Raw genomic sequence first — 13,109 nt, forward strand, 5'->3', positions numbered from 1 at the left:
GAACTCCGGCGAGGAGTTATACGCGTTATTTGTTGAAGAAGAGGTGTCACGCGAGAAGATACATGCCTAACGACTCTGTCGTCGTGACCGAGCATATCGTGGCTCGCGATCGTTCCTGGAAATTTAATAGACACGTCCAGCACACTGTATATCCTTGATCCTTCGACAACGATACTGCCAGTACTGTCGAGGACTTCGTGCAATTCTAGATAAAGGAGCCACACCTTTTCAAGGCATGACGACACCTGCCACCGCTATCTCAAAAGTAACGAGATCGGTTCTTTGGCAAACTTTATTCTTAATCTGTTCGCGAGGCAAGATTGTTTTTCTTTTAAAATAATTCTTTACCTAAACAACATGCAACATCGAAACCGTTACGATAGGAGCGGTTAGATTTCATTTTGATAAGCGAAACGAATTAAGACGATACCGCGTTATCTTCGGTTAGCTTTTCAAGAATTAATTTGCACGTCATCAAAGTTGTTTGCGCAGTATCGTAAGAAGCTCTGCAGTTACGTAGTTATGATTGCGGAAACAGCGTCGGGTGCATAAAGAAAGGTTTTATCAAGAAATAACGATTGTTTATCGAACCGTCATATATTCTGAAACAAGTTTCCGTCACCTGAATAGCCTGAACGTGATCGAACGATCCAATAAACGTAATGCCAGGCTTTGAAACGTCCCGCAAGCCACTCGAGGTAACAAAGGGATCACGGTACAGCATCTTGCCGGGTACAGCAGCAAAAGGGTGGATCAGGGGTGTCAAATTCAATTCTAACTCACGTTAAGCGGTCGGAATTGAGGTCGTACCACCGAATTAACCCCACCAGATAATGCCATTACCATGGAAGCCTGAAATTACTGAACATTACGTATCGGCGGCAATTACACTCGTCGTATGTACGTGTACGCGTGTGCATGTAGAATAGTCGCTCTCTCTACGATCCCAAAACGATTACTTCATTTACATGCCGCATAAATACGCGAGGATCTGCGACGTGGCTAGCCTAGATCCTCCTTGATTACGAAGATTGCGTACCCTATCGATTCGTTCGAAAATTACTCCCTGGAAAGGCAAGGGTGTGAACCGATGCTCGCTGCGATTATTACTGGCCGTTCAATCGCGAGAGATGACCCGCATAAACGCCTATTATTGTAGTATCATGACCAGAAAATTTGCATTACAAATCGTACAACGAGCACTGATACGTTGCCGAAACGAAAAATCGTATACGAATTTTGGTTTCTCAATTTTCAAATCTTTTAAATGCAAGAATTTCTCCAATCTCGAAATTGCCAAGTTTTCATAACCCACAAAATTTAATTATGGAAATCATTGTCGATGGCTGCCACCTTAGCGTTGCGCGGTTTCCTTGGCGACAAACGCGCTGCGCAAGGAAGGGTGCAGAAGGGACAGTCGAGAGGGTTCGGCATCCCCCCTACCCGCAAGGGATCCACCCTTATCTCTACTCTTACGATTCCTCTCATCGACCTTTCGACACCACACTCGTATTACGTTTAACTCTTTTCTTCGTACGATGACCGTTCTACATTTCTAATCAACCAGTCCCCCGCACAATAAAAACACGATCTTCGACGCATTTAATGGATGGCAATGCAGGCTACCATACACCTTTTTTTTATCGGTTTTACGGCGTAATAAAACGGAACATTGCGGACAGACGAAGTACGTAACAGAGTAGGGAACGTGGGCATCGGTGACTTCAAGGAGAAATTAACAACAAAGTGTACGACTTACCGTTGTACAAGGATCTATGCTAATTGTTTAGTTTTCTGCGTTTGCCACGTTCGTTGGATTGCAATTCACGACGTGCCTTGGAACTAATTTCTCGCATGAAAACGCGTGTCCATCGATTCGAAAAGAAGTAGAGAGATGGCCTGATCTATATGATCAAATAAAGGCGACGCAGAGAATCGTCTTTGTTAAGCCATAATCGTTAGTTTCTCAATTCGTGGTAGTTGGTAGCGCGCGTAAAACACAGCGAGATAGGCGTACGAGTTTACAGGTGGACGCGGTCTAGGTGTGCCGTCATAAATCTATCAAGCTCTGGCAAATTAAATCATTATCTGGAAGCTGCGAGCAAATTGCGCCGATGCATGCTCCCCCCTTTATCCATATCTGTTATTCCCCTTCACATCCCTCTTCCTTCTTCAACTTCGAGCATTGTTCCCGTGCTTCATTCTTATTGTTCTTTGTTTGCCACCACTTGCTTTATAGGTACGAGCAAACCCTGTATTCCTTCATTTCGATTTACCGATTTGATTTTCTCTGGATTATTTTACTATCGTACTCTCTTAATAAAAAGTAACGCGTTGATTGCCGCGGGATAATCACCGACCGGAATTGCTTTGATATCGTTCAGTACTTACACTAGATGCAAACTTCCTAAGGGCAGATATTTATAGCAGATAAAACGTGAAGAACTGCTTCAGACATTTCTGTGATAAACGGAGTAAATTTTTATTAGATTGCGATGTTCGAATATAAAACGATGCAAATCGTTATTCCTCTTTCTTAAATTCACTCAGCAACCCCTGACGAGTAACTTTCAGAAGTTTCCAGCCGCGATACCGCAGCCTTTGGGAGTGGAAGTCAACGACGTACGTTAATATTCGTAAATTCAGCCTTTTGGTTTTGCGAGGCAAAGGAAATTGTTCCACGGCTCGCGTTCCACTTGGAAATGTAATTTCGCCGAATCCAGCGGGTCCATTACCGGTTTTAAGTGTAAATATTATACAACTGGTAGCAGTCGAGGTTGTTTTTCCACGGGAATACGGAAACGCGACCGCAGAGAAGCTGTTGAAACGCGCTGTTCGTACCTGCTAAACTTTCAACGCGTTCGCGGTAGTTAATATAATACTAGACGTCTTTCGCAGCTTTCAACACTTTGTTTTATAAGATAAGGCATTCTTCGTTTACTCGGGCTAAAACATTGACCCTTTTCGCTTACAATTCCGCGGTGTGTGTCGCAAAAGCGCAGTAACACTATATGCCTTTTCATGGTTACTCAAATTTTGTATAATAAAATTATCACTTTTTCGCTTGCACCTATGACTTTATCCATTGTTCGTTAATCTGTCTAACCCAAAAACGATATTTCTTTAACAAGTTCTTTCTTTCCCTTCCTATATCGTACTTTAATTCGAAGTACACGTACGGAATTCGAATGGAAAATTCAATTTTCAGTAACGCATTGTTAATTTATTATGAATTATAGTTAAAAATTAATATTTCCGTTTAACAATTGCTCAATAACTTCGTTATGTCGTTCGTTTTCGTCGAACGGTTAAAGCGAAAGCGACGTTTCATAGCCGGCATGAAAATTCAAGTAGAACATCCGTACGATATGTCGGACGTATCAAGCGGTCGCTATAACGCACTGTTATTCTACTTAGGACTTCGATAAAAGTGTTCCTGAACATTTTCTTATCTTTCGAAAGTTAAAAAGAAGCGGAATAACGGATTTAAAACTTACCAGACCATCGCAGGCGGACAAAGCAACTTGGGAATTCGTATGTCCCTGAATGAAGCCCCGATAATGGCACTTGCTCGACCGATTTTTTGGCCGACTGCGCACATGTACGTCCCTTTTTCTCCTTTCAACGACCATACCAGCTCCGATAAAGTTTTCCACGGCAGTCAGCTCGATGTGGTACTCGTTACCAGCGACCGACAATCGATAGTGGACCACTGGTCCATCCTCGTGATGGTGGTGGGTCACGTTGTGCGAGATAAGTTCACCCAGGTGGGTCACTTTTCGTGGTATCACGATCTCGTGACCGTGGACATGTTTCTCGAGGGTGTATATACCTGAAAACGGAAGAATTCTTGTCTTTACTCGTATCGTGCATTTCAATTATTTTCACCTTTCAAATCGTATTACGACAGATAAAATGAAAGTTTGTAGGCGCCTAAGGAATCATTGTTCCTTATGTAACGGCAATCTATTCCTCGTTGCTGCAATTACATATAATTCTCTTCGATACGAACATTGAAAATATTCGTCGAAAGGTAGGATCGTTGCATTTACACGATCGTGTGCAACTTTACACCTCGACATTTTTTCAAGTTAAAACTGCAGAAAGTATGACTGATACATGGACGTACAATTTATCGTTTAAAATTTCTCTTTTAATACCATCGAACTCGAATAACAACGCTTGGCTCTAGGTTCAGACTATCCATCTTGCGCAAGAACCTTCGTTTTCCTTGAAATTTATTCCTAACGCGCGATAAATCTCGCTAGAACGTTTTGCAAACGGTCGGCTTGATAGGAACACGCCGTTCTACAGGGTGTCTTGCCGAAGATACCTTGATTTTACGTGCAAGAGGAAACAGAAGTTTCTTTTACGAGCCTTTCGTGGAAATCGAGTATGAAATTTCTCTAAGAACTTTTATATTTCAAAAGTAATGGTTTATTAATCCTCGGTTTCCCATCGATGTAAGAGTTCCGAATTATCGTGTCAACGCGTTATAGTACAATAACTTTATTGCGTTACGTCGTTATTCCGATTTAAATAAATAACTTCGTATTTCTTACAACCGATGTTGAATAATAAATGGAAGGTTCACGTTACAAATATCCTGAATTACGCGAAACCAATGTTCATTGTGTCGGTCGTGATAAACGACTAAAACCAAGCACATCGTAACATCTAAACAATCATTCAAAATATGAATAATAACCGAGGGTTATTTCATCGAGGCCGCTTTATAATCATGTCGCGATAACTGTCTTAATGTAAGCACGGGCGCAACGTTAATGCAATTATTTATTTGAAATATCGTTTATCCCAACGTTGGGTGTCCGCAATCAATCACACCCTTCCCCGGCTTGAATTCACCTTCTCTGTCATCGTTTATGACTCTAGTCACTTGGCTGCGCTACAATAAACCTTATCTCGCATTGCTACAACGGAGTTGCCGCCAGTAAACACTCGATAAATCTACAGGGTGTGTTGCAATTTATGTTACCATCGAGGATAAGGCGGTTTTGTATGAAAAAGTTAATGGAAAAGTGTGGAGTAAAATTTCATTCGAGGCTCGCTGAAGATTCTTCTAGGAGTTAAGTCACCTTTAACTTCTAAAGAAATGGGAATTTTCCTTTTCCGTTCTAAACAATACCTTATAACACTGAAATTGAAATTTAATTTTTGTCAAGTTCGCATATGGCATTCGCAGTATTTTCCAAAGGCGAAGTAGCGCGTTATGAGGTAAAAGAGACCGCGAGCGAACAATTATCCGGCCAAAATGGAGGAGAAGAATTATTTGAAATTATGGCGTAGTAATCAAACAACGATCGCGGTAATGAAATGACCACAATACGAAAAGCGGTTTGTCGATCGGGCGACAACGTGAGGGCGAACGAGCGACAGTTATGCACTATAAAACTGGTGTAATAATTTCCGATTGATTTAATGGCGTTGCACGCGTGTCGAAGTAAACCGGGCTTGGAAAGGTACCGCCACGAGATTCGATTTGCACACCCTTCTCTCTTTCCCTACGGAGCTCGCCATTGCTTTTCAACGATCAATCCTGAAAGGAAATATTTTCGCTCACGTAGTCGTACGACGAGCCACAAAGACAACGTGTCTCGGATAATTTGTCAACGGGACGTCTTGCTATCGATAAATCTCGATCGCAGTTACGAGGTCGAAGATGTCGAAGAAGTTTGAAAAGCACCACGACCAAGAATTATGTCCTGTTTCGTCGTTCTCGGTGACGTAAACCGATGTGTCCTTTCGTTCACGAATAACGAGTGCGCCAAAAATATCTAACTAATTTTTTGTTCGTTTTATTTATGTCAGGACGTCCGTCTTTTTGAATTTTATTAAATTTTTAATTAACTTCCAAATTGCTTGGCAGTTTATGCTTCAGAATGTTAAGGGGTCAAGTATCGAAAAAATAAAAATGCACACGAAGCGTACTAATCAATATTCGTATATTGCACTACATAACATCGTCGTGGCACGATATAAATTCGCGCATACGTTAAAGAATAAATTATCACAGAGAAATATTAAATATTATATTAAATATTTTGACATATTTGTAGTAATTGTATGATCCGCTTTGCAATGGAATATTCGTACGGATCTGAACTAAAATATGCTGAAAAGTCGCGAATATATACGTATAGTTATTATAATTGTTTTAAAGCTTGAAAATTTGAAATAAAATGTATTTCTCGCAACTCGATCGAATGCTCGAAAGAATGCTTCACCGACAAAGGGTCAGTAATTGAAATACTGTAATTCGTTGTCTCTCCTTTAAATAAACTTTTATTATCGGCGATGTGTCTAACGAATAAATTGCAGTCGTTAAACGAAATCCAGTCGTAAATTTCCACGGATAAACATCGTTACACATGTAAACGCGATTCCTTCTTTATATTCACGGTCGTAAACGCGGTCGTAAACAGTCATAGTATCAAAGATTGTTGGTACGATTGTCGAGCGCTCGTCGTGATCGGTAACGATCGATCGTTCGAACCATCGACTATTGTCGACGGTGATCTAACGTTTAATAGAATAATTGTGGCTAGCCTCTGCCCGATGAGGACAGAGAGAAAAGGACGACAGGAATGCAGACAACGGATCAGCTGCGGAGTAATATGTCTTCATGTAGGAACAGCTTGACAATTAACGTCGTTGCGATTCAATCTGCATACCAAGATCGAATATCGTCTTTGATGAAACAAACGGTGCCGTTCCAGAATTTTCCGCCTCCAACGTATAATCTTTGATTAACTTCGTTAGAAATCGAATTTTAATTACTTATTCGAAACATACTAGTTTTAACCTTTATATTTTCTCAATTATGCCAATACTACTAACTATTAGAACGCTATCCGTCGAATCGTTATACATTAGATTGCTTGGAGCTGATCTGCCAATCGCCACTCGTTAAATTTCTACGCTTTGGATCTTCGCGCAGTAAATCATCGTATGCCGAATCGCTGCAGGAATTAGATCACCACTCGTAGATATTCACGCGTTATATCGCCACGGGTTGTATCGTGGCACGTTACACTCTGTGGATATTACATAATAAAATTAATGTTCGTTGATAGACGATGAATCGTGAAACGTGATGAGACAGAATAGATGGCACATTGGTCGTTTTCGTAGGTTCGGTACGATATCGAGCATCAGACGATTTACACAGTTTATGGGTTAATATCGTCTGTACATTAATATTGAACGCTAATCAGCTTGTTGGTCGTTGCAGCGTCAAATCACCGATGTAGCCGCGAGGAGAATTATTCGCATTGCGTGGCTTATTACGAACACACACCGGAAGCCGAATCTAAAATATCCGGGAAATTCCAGCGGCTCTTCCCGCAACAGAGATATACATTCTCGAAAATATACGACCGTCGACGAATGATAAATGTAAACGTCTGTAATTAATGACGCGCAGAGAAGACGAGGAATTACGAGCGAACCAGTAAATGGGATTATCGTCGAACGAATACAATGCAGTTTTGTTGCATATTTAGTCGTATCGATTTTGCAGCTTTTTAAATTTAACGCCACGCTGGTAATGAATTTCCCCGGTAAGACATATTAAAACCGCGATCGTTACAAACAACGTCGGATAATTTTCGAATTTACGATTTAATAATAACGAAAAAATCGATCGAGAAGACGACACAAGAAGGAAAAGACGCCAGGAGACAAGCGCTTACACGATATCGGTGCTGTAAAAGGGGGATTCTTACGCGATCATTATCACGAGCGAGTTCGATCTACGGTTAAACGATCGATCGTTCGATTCGAGGAGTCGCTTTCCACGGCCCGATACAGGTTTCTTCGACGCGGAATAAATAACTGGACAAGGAGAAAAAGAGAGAGGGGTTTACCATCTAGTGCGTTCGGTGAACGGTATAATCATCATTATCCTATTATCATTAAAGTCGGAAAAATGGCGGCTGGACCAATCAACGTGCGCCTGGAGCGAGTACGGGGTTAACTACAGGTGGGGACTCGGATGAATACTCGGACCTCCCATACAGCCTTCTACCTACTGCAACGATCCTCTGTACAGGAGATCGTGCAACGTTACAGGTACCGATACTTCCCACATCGGACCCGTTCGATCCCTACACGACTCGTTTAATTACGCAAAATAGACGGTGCGTCCTCGTAGCTACCTAGAGTAATTGCACGCCGCTTCGGCGTTCGGTTATTAATTAACCTAACCCACGCGATTTTTTCACTTTTGCAACTCGACGATCAAATTCGAACGGAGGCTGCCGGTGAACGAAGGTCCACCGTGTACGTGTTCCATAATTTTTGCACTCTATACGGTCATTTTCGGCATGGCGATCAAAGCGTTAAACGATTATCTCTACCGTGGCATTTGATTCGTAACAGCAACAAGTTAGCAGGGCTAAATAGGATCGAATCGAGAGTGCAGAGATTGGCGTATCGAATCCACTCGAGCGGTTCATCGAATCACTCGAATTTCTCAAATTAGACTTGCACGGAATCGGAGGCTGTGCCGGAGTCAAAAATAAATTTGACCGGTGTCAAGTGGTTACAAGGATTCACGCGAGCAGCTCAGATTCCGGTTCCAAGGGGATCGTGACGGCGCACTCGACAAGTTCCAGGAGTCAAAGTTATTAGGCGTCGAGCCGATACTTTATCGTTGATACCTGGTATTACGGTGGAAACCAGTTCCACCTTGGATGACTCACTCGTGAGGCCCCATCTCGGGTCCCATCGGCCGGACCTCGCAAAAATCCTTGCCCATTAGCATATACCTACTTATCGAATTCATTAAGGTTGCCGCGATAGCTGCGGAAACACGAACCAAGCAACCTTGATACACGAACTCCGCCCGCTGGATCGTGCTGTTTTTAATAAAGCGACTCTTCGTCTACCGGGTTAGGCTCGTTTTCGGACATTAATTGAACTTTCATACGATAGTTATCTCGTTAGTTACGATCACTTTTATCCCGGTTACCGATCATGCCCGTGATCTTGTACGTAGTCAAAATTATGGAGCCGCTGTACTTTGATCGTGCTTGGTTATAAACGTGCGCTCGTTAACGATGGACTAGTAACGAGCTGGAATTAATATAGGTTGTATGGCGGTTAAATTTCATCCGCGTCAATGTTTTCCAAACTATCTACTAATTATTCGACAACGTTTCGAGCAAAAGTTACGGTAATTAATGTACGGAGGAGGAGGTTATCTTTTCATTTTTATTTCTTCATATAGACGAAAAAGAATTGATATCGACTTCTCTTTCGCGCGAAACTCTGTTAATTAATTAAATCGATATAGCGCAACGTTGTATAGATAGAAAGTTATTCTCGGCAACGAAATATTTCTTTGAATCGCTAGGCAGTGGTCGAGGAAAGGAAACAGTGCTCGTTTCTCTAGTGCAACAGATGGCTTCGCTTTTACGGCTGAATTAGACGATTTCGATTAAACGAATCACGCCTCAAGGTTCCGTCGGCGCAATTAAACACGATGGACATGTGCAATTCTCTCGAGTCAAGAAACGATGTTGAATATATCGTATGCACACGGACAAATTTGTTTTCAATGGAAAATCATTAAATGAATATTCCATGAAAATTCGGACAAACGTCAAAGGTAAAGAGAACGGATTTGTAATATGACATTCCACATATATCAGTTCCTCGGTGTTAGCGGTCGCTGATTGGGTTAATCCAACTCGAATCTGACTGAAATTTGACCAAATTTGCTTGCTTTTTGTGCCTGTACGAATAATAATCTAAAGAAGTTAAAAATATTCAAACAAAAAAGTGAACGTAACTTTCCAAATCGCGTTGTACAGTAATATTAAGGAAGAGTTCAAACGAGCTCTGTTGAAAAGGATCGATATAATGCACGTGGTACTTGCAGAATACAGCTCAGTCTATCGAGTAATTTTCCGGGTATTTCGTTGAAGCTCTATGGTTGGAAGAGGGCTAGGCCAAGCAGAGACAACGATTAATCATGGCTATACAACTTAATTATTGTCCACGCCTTTCATAACGCGACACAATAATACACGTGCGTGCACGCCTCGACTTGTTTGTTCTCCCCTTCTCAATAACGAGTCTGAAATATGTAATTCGACGAGTTCCGATTGTTACTCGAAGAGCAAGGAATTCTTCGTCCACAAGTTCATAAATGTCATTACTAACACCATGTAGAAGCGGTACGACGTCTCCTCCACCCGTGCTTTGTCAATGTTTAATAAACGTGTATATAATTTTTAGATCGTATCTTATAAATTACGTTATAGTTTTTCCTATTTATTGATACGTGTATTTCGCTAGATATTGGTTTTGGATTTAATCGACCTAAACGGCTGCGGTGTAACAATTATCGGTGAAAAAACGCGATATACTCGCAACTCTGAACGCTAATCGATCGAATACGATTCCGGAATGATTTTTAGAGGCAAGTTTGCCAGGTTGTACGTGGGTGGCTGTCGACCGAGTACAATCTCAAACTGTCTTGGCTTGTTCGTTTTTCATTAATTATCTTAGGCATTTTCGTAGATAGGATCGCTCGGCTGAATGGCTCTGACACTTGAAAAAGCGACTACTTCGGCTCTGATGGATTTATGGGAACGCGCACGGACTCCAGAAACCCCGATCTTTTCCATCGTTGAGGAAAGGTCGATTTATATTGCCTCGCGAAAGCCTGCGAATGACGCGCTCTAAACGAAAATGTTCCTCCTAATACCGCTCATTCTTATTTCTTGCCACCTTATTACTTTTACATCCGATCTAATATTTTCAACAGCAAAATAATTGGAAACAAAATTCGTAATGCCACGAAAATTACACCAACAGTTTCGGAAAGTAAATTGTTGCACCAGATTAAAATGTAAAAACTTCAATTTCAAAGTGAAATGATCGTATCGAGTTTTTCCATCTGTCTCCACCGTGTCTTACTAGGCACGACTGTTTCTACTGCGCCAGTCAACGTACTACCATTAGAATAACTAATTGTAATTGTACATTGCAATTGCACAGTGACACAGTTTCCTTTCACGATCAATATACCGAGTTGTAATATATTTGCCACATTTGTTAAGCAAAGATTTTTTTTTCGAAAATCACCACGTTTAATTCTAATACACGGTTCGCGCGTGTAAATTTATGGAAGTTTCGTCAGCATCGTATCCGTGTCAAAAATTGAAACACGCTTCCGTATTCGTTAAGTGCCATTTTCTTCCCCCTCTCGTAATCGTGTATCTTCCTTATCGGTGAATAGTAGTAAATTATGATGACCGGTTGACGAATTGTTATCGCGAGGGTGGCGCGCAAGTGCCTTCGTTGTCTTCGCCACGAAACCCATCTATCTTTCGTCAGGGTAATAAATCCCGAGTACAACCGGCCATTTACGCGAGCAACACTTACGTTCTGGTACTCGTACGTTACACGAGCGAGCCAGTCTTATCTCGCTAACCATTTTCACGGGACAAGAACTCTCCGAGATATTCTTCGCGTGAAGTGCTAACACCCCTGTCGGAATAACGTAATGTCCTCTGCATTCGAGGTGCAAGGATTATCGCGATAAGGAAATCCCTGTTTCGTGTGTTCGACCCTAAGTACTACAAATTTCGGGCTAGGTTTATCTCGTGGCTCGCCGTTGAATAACGTCGATATCAATTTAACTTGCAGGAAAGAATAATGGTAGCCAAGCAACCATCGATTATTGTCTTCCGTTTAAGTAGTATTAAGTCTATTGATAACCGAATACGTGCTCTTTTATTTCCTATAACAGCAGTTTTATGGATTTTAATCTTTTTAGGTATTCTAATAGCTTCCTTGCCAAAGAGTATTAACTTTCGATAATTACCACCGCGATTCTTTGTGTTCCAGTTTAATAGCAATCTTTTAATCTTTTTTACCTATTATTCATCGGCAACGAGCAGACGATAGTAATTTCTAGTTTCGTACTTTCGACATGGATTTCGAAGTATCCGACATCCGACAATATTTCATTCTTTTATCAAAACGTGTTTTTTTTCTGCATAAATTAAAAGCTCGATAGCTCGTCGCTTTTCGCTGCAGTCACTTATCGAGCATGTAAATCTGCTGTCACTGTTTCCCGGAGACAATGTAGCAACGGATTTCACGATTCCCCTCGGGTCATCTCGTTACCATATCTCTCGGCGCACAACCGATATATACTTGTCCGTTGCTGAGACAAAAGGGACGACATTAATTTTCTCATCGGAGATCAATGCCAGAAACAAATGCGATTGCACAGACATCCAGTATCAATTTTCTTCTGTCGTTTCGGTCGTCTGACGTTCGAAATCAAATTACTAGAAATCGGATTATGTACTAGCGTATCTCAGACAATAACTGTCTGGAAGATTCACGAAACTCGGCGAAACTTTTTGAAACGTTAGCGACGGAGTAACACTAGCCAAAAATAGAAGGGATGGCGCTACGTGTTGACGCTTGTGCAGAAGCCGAGAATCGTGGGTGAGAAGTACGGTATCTCTCGAAAAGGATCACTCCTGCGCCACTCTCGAGACACGTTCGCGTGGGTTTCGTTCGTTATTGCTGATCGAACGAGCAACGACCCACGCTCGACTCCTGTCTTCCTCCTGTCTGCCCCCGCAGGTGCGAATCTTTTGCTCTTCCTCCGTATTGCCCGAATAACGCACACGCTTCGACTTCCTTTGCAGTGAATCTCGAACCGATTTCATTCACGACCTACTACTATTATTTCGCTCTCGACGACTCGTTGCTCCGTTATCGACTCTTCAAAATACATATACGTAGCATCCTGTTCGATTCCTTTCGTTCTATCGTTCAGATACCGAACACGTAAGATAACACACTTATTATTATTATTTTTATTTATTTAATACTTTAATTGGACACGCGTCAAATTTCAACGAATCTTTGATAACTAAGCTCAAAGTTCGAGTTCGATCAAGATGCCCTATAAGTCATCGTTTCGAATTATTCGGCGCTTAGAAGAAAAAATCGAAAATTTGTGCACGCGTGTTACGGAATAAAGTTTCGTAAACAGTCTCGTTGGTCAACAAGTTGATTACCGTGCGGGAAGGATCATTACATAACGGGCGAAGTCA

The 13,109-nt window shown here is 41.6% G+C and overlaps 1 protein-coding gene across 5 annotated transcripts in view; it reads right to left on the minus strand.

The window, feature by feature from the left end:
• Positions 1 to 13,109, minus strand: part of LOC100878633 (A disintegrin and metalloproteinase with thrombospondin motifs 7) — a 46,395-nt gene that overhangs the window by 19,118 nt on the left and 14,168 nt on the right. For all 5 annotated transcript variants that reach the window (XM_012285217.2, XM_012285216.2, XM_076531724.1 and 2 more), the window contains one exon: positions 3,498 to 3,832. In XM_012285217.2, the coding sequence (XP_012140607.1) occupies positions 3,498 to 3,832 (335 nt within the window). The remainder of the gene's footprint in view (positions 1 to 3,497; positions 3,833 to 13,109) is intronic.

The sequence above is a fragment of the Megachile rotundata genome, chromosome 5 (genome assembly GCF_050947335.1).
Source record: "Megachile rotundata isolate GNS110a chromosome 5, iyMegRotu1, whole genome shotgun sequence".
Classification (NCBI taxonomy): Eukaryota; Metazoa; Arthropoda; class Insecta; order Hymenoptera; family Megachilidae; genus Megachile; species Megachile rotundata.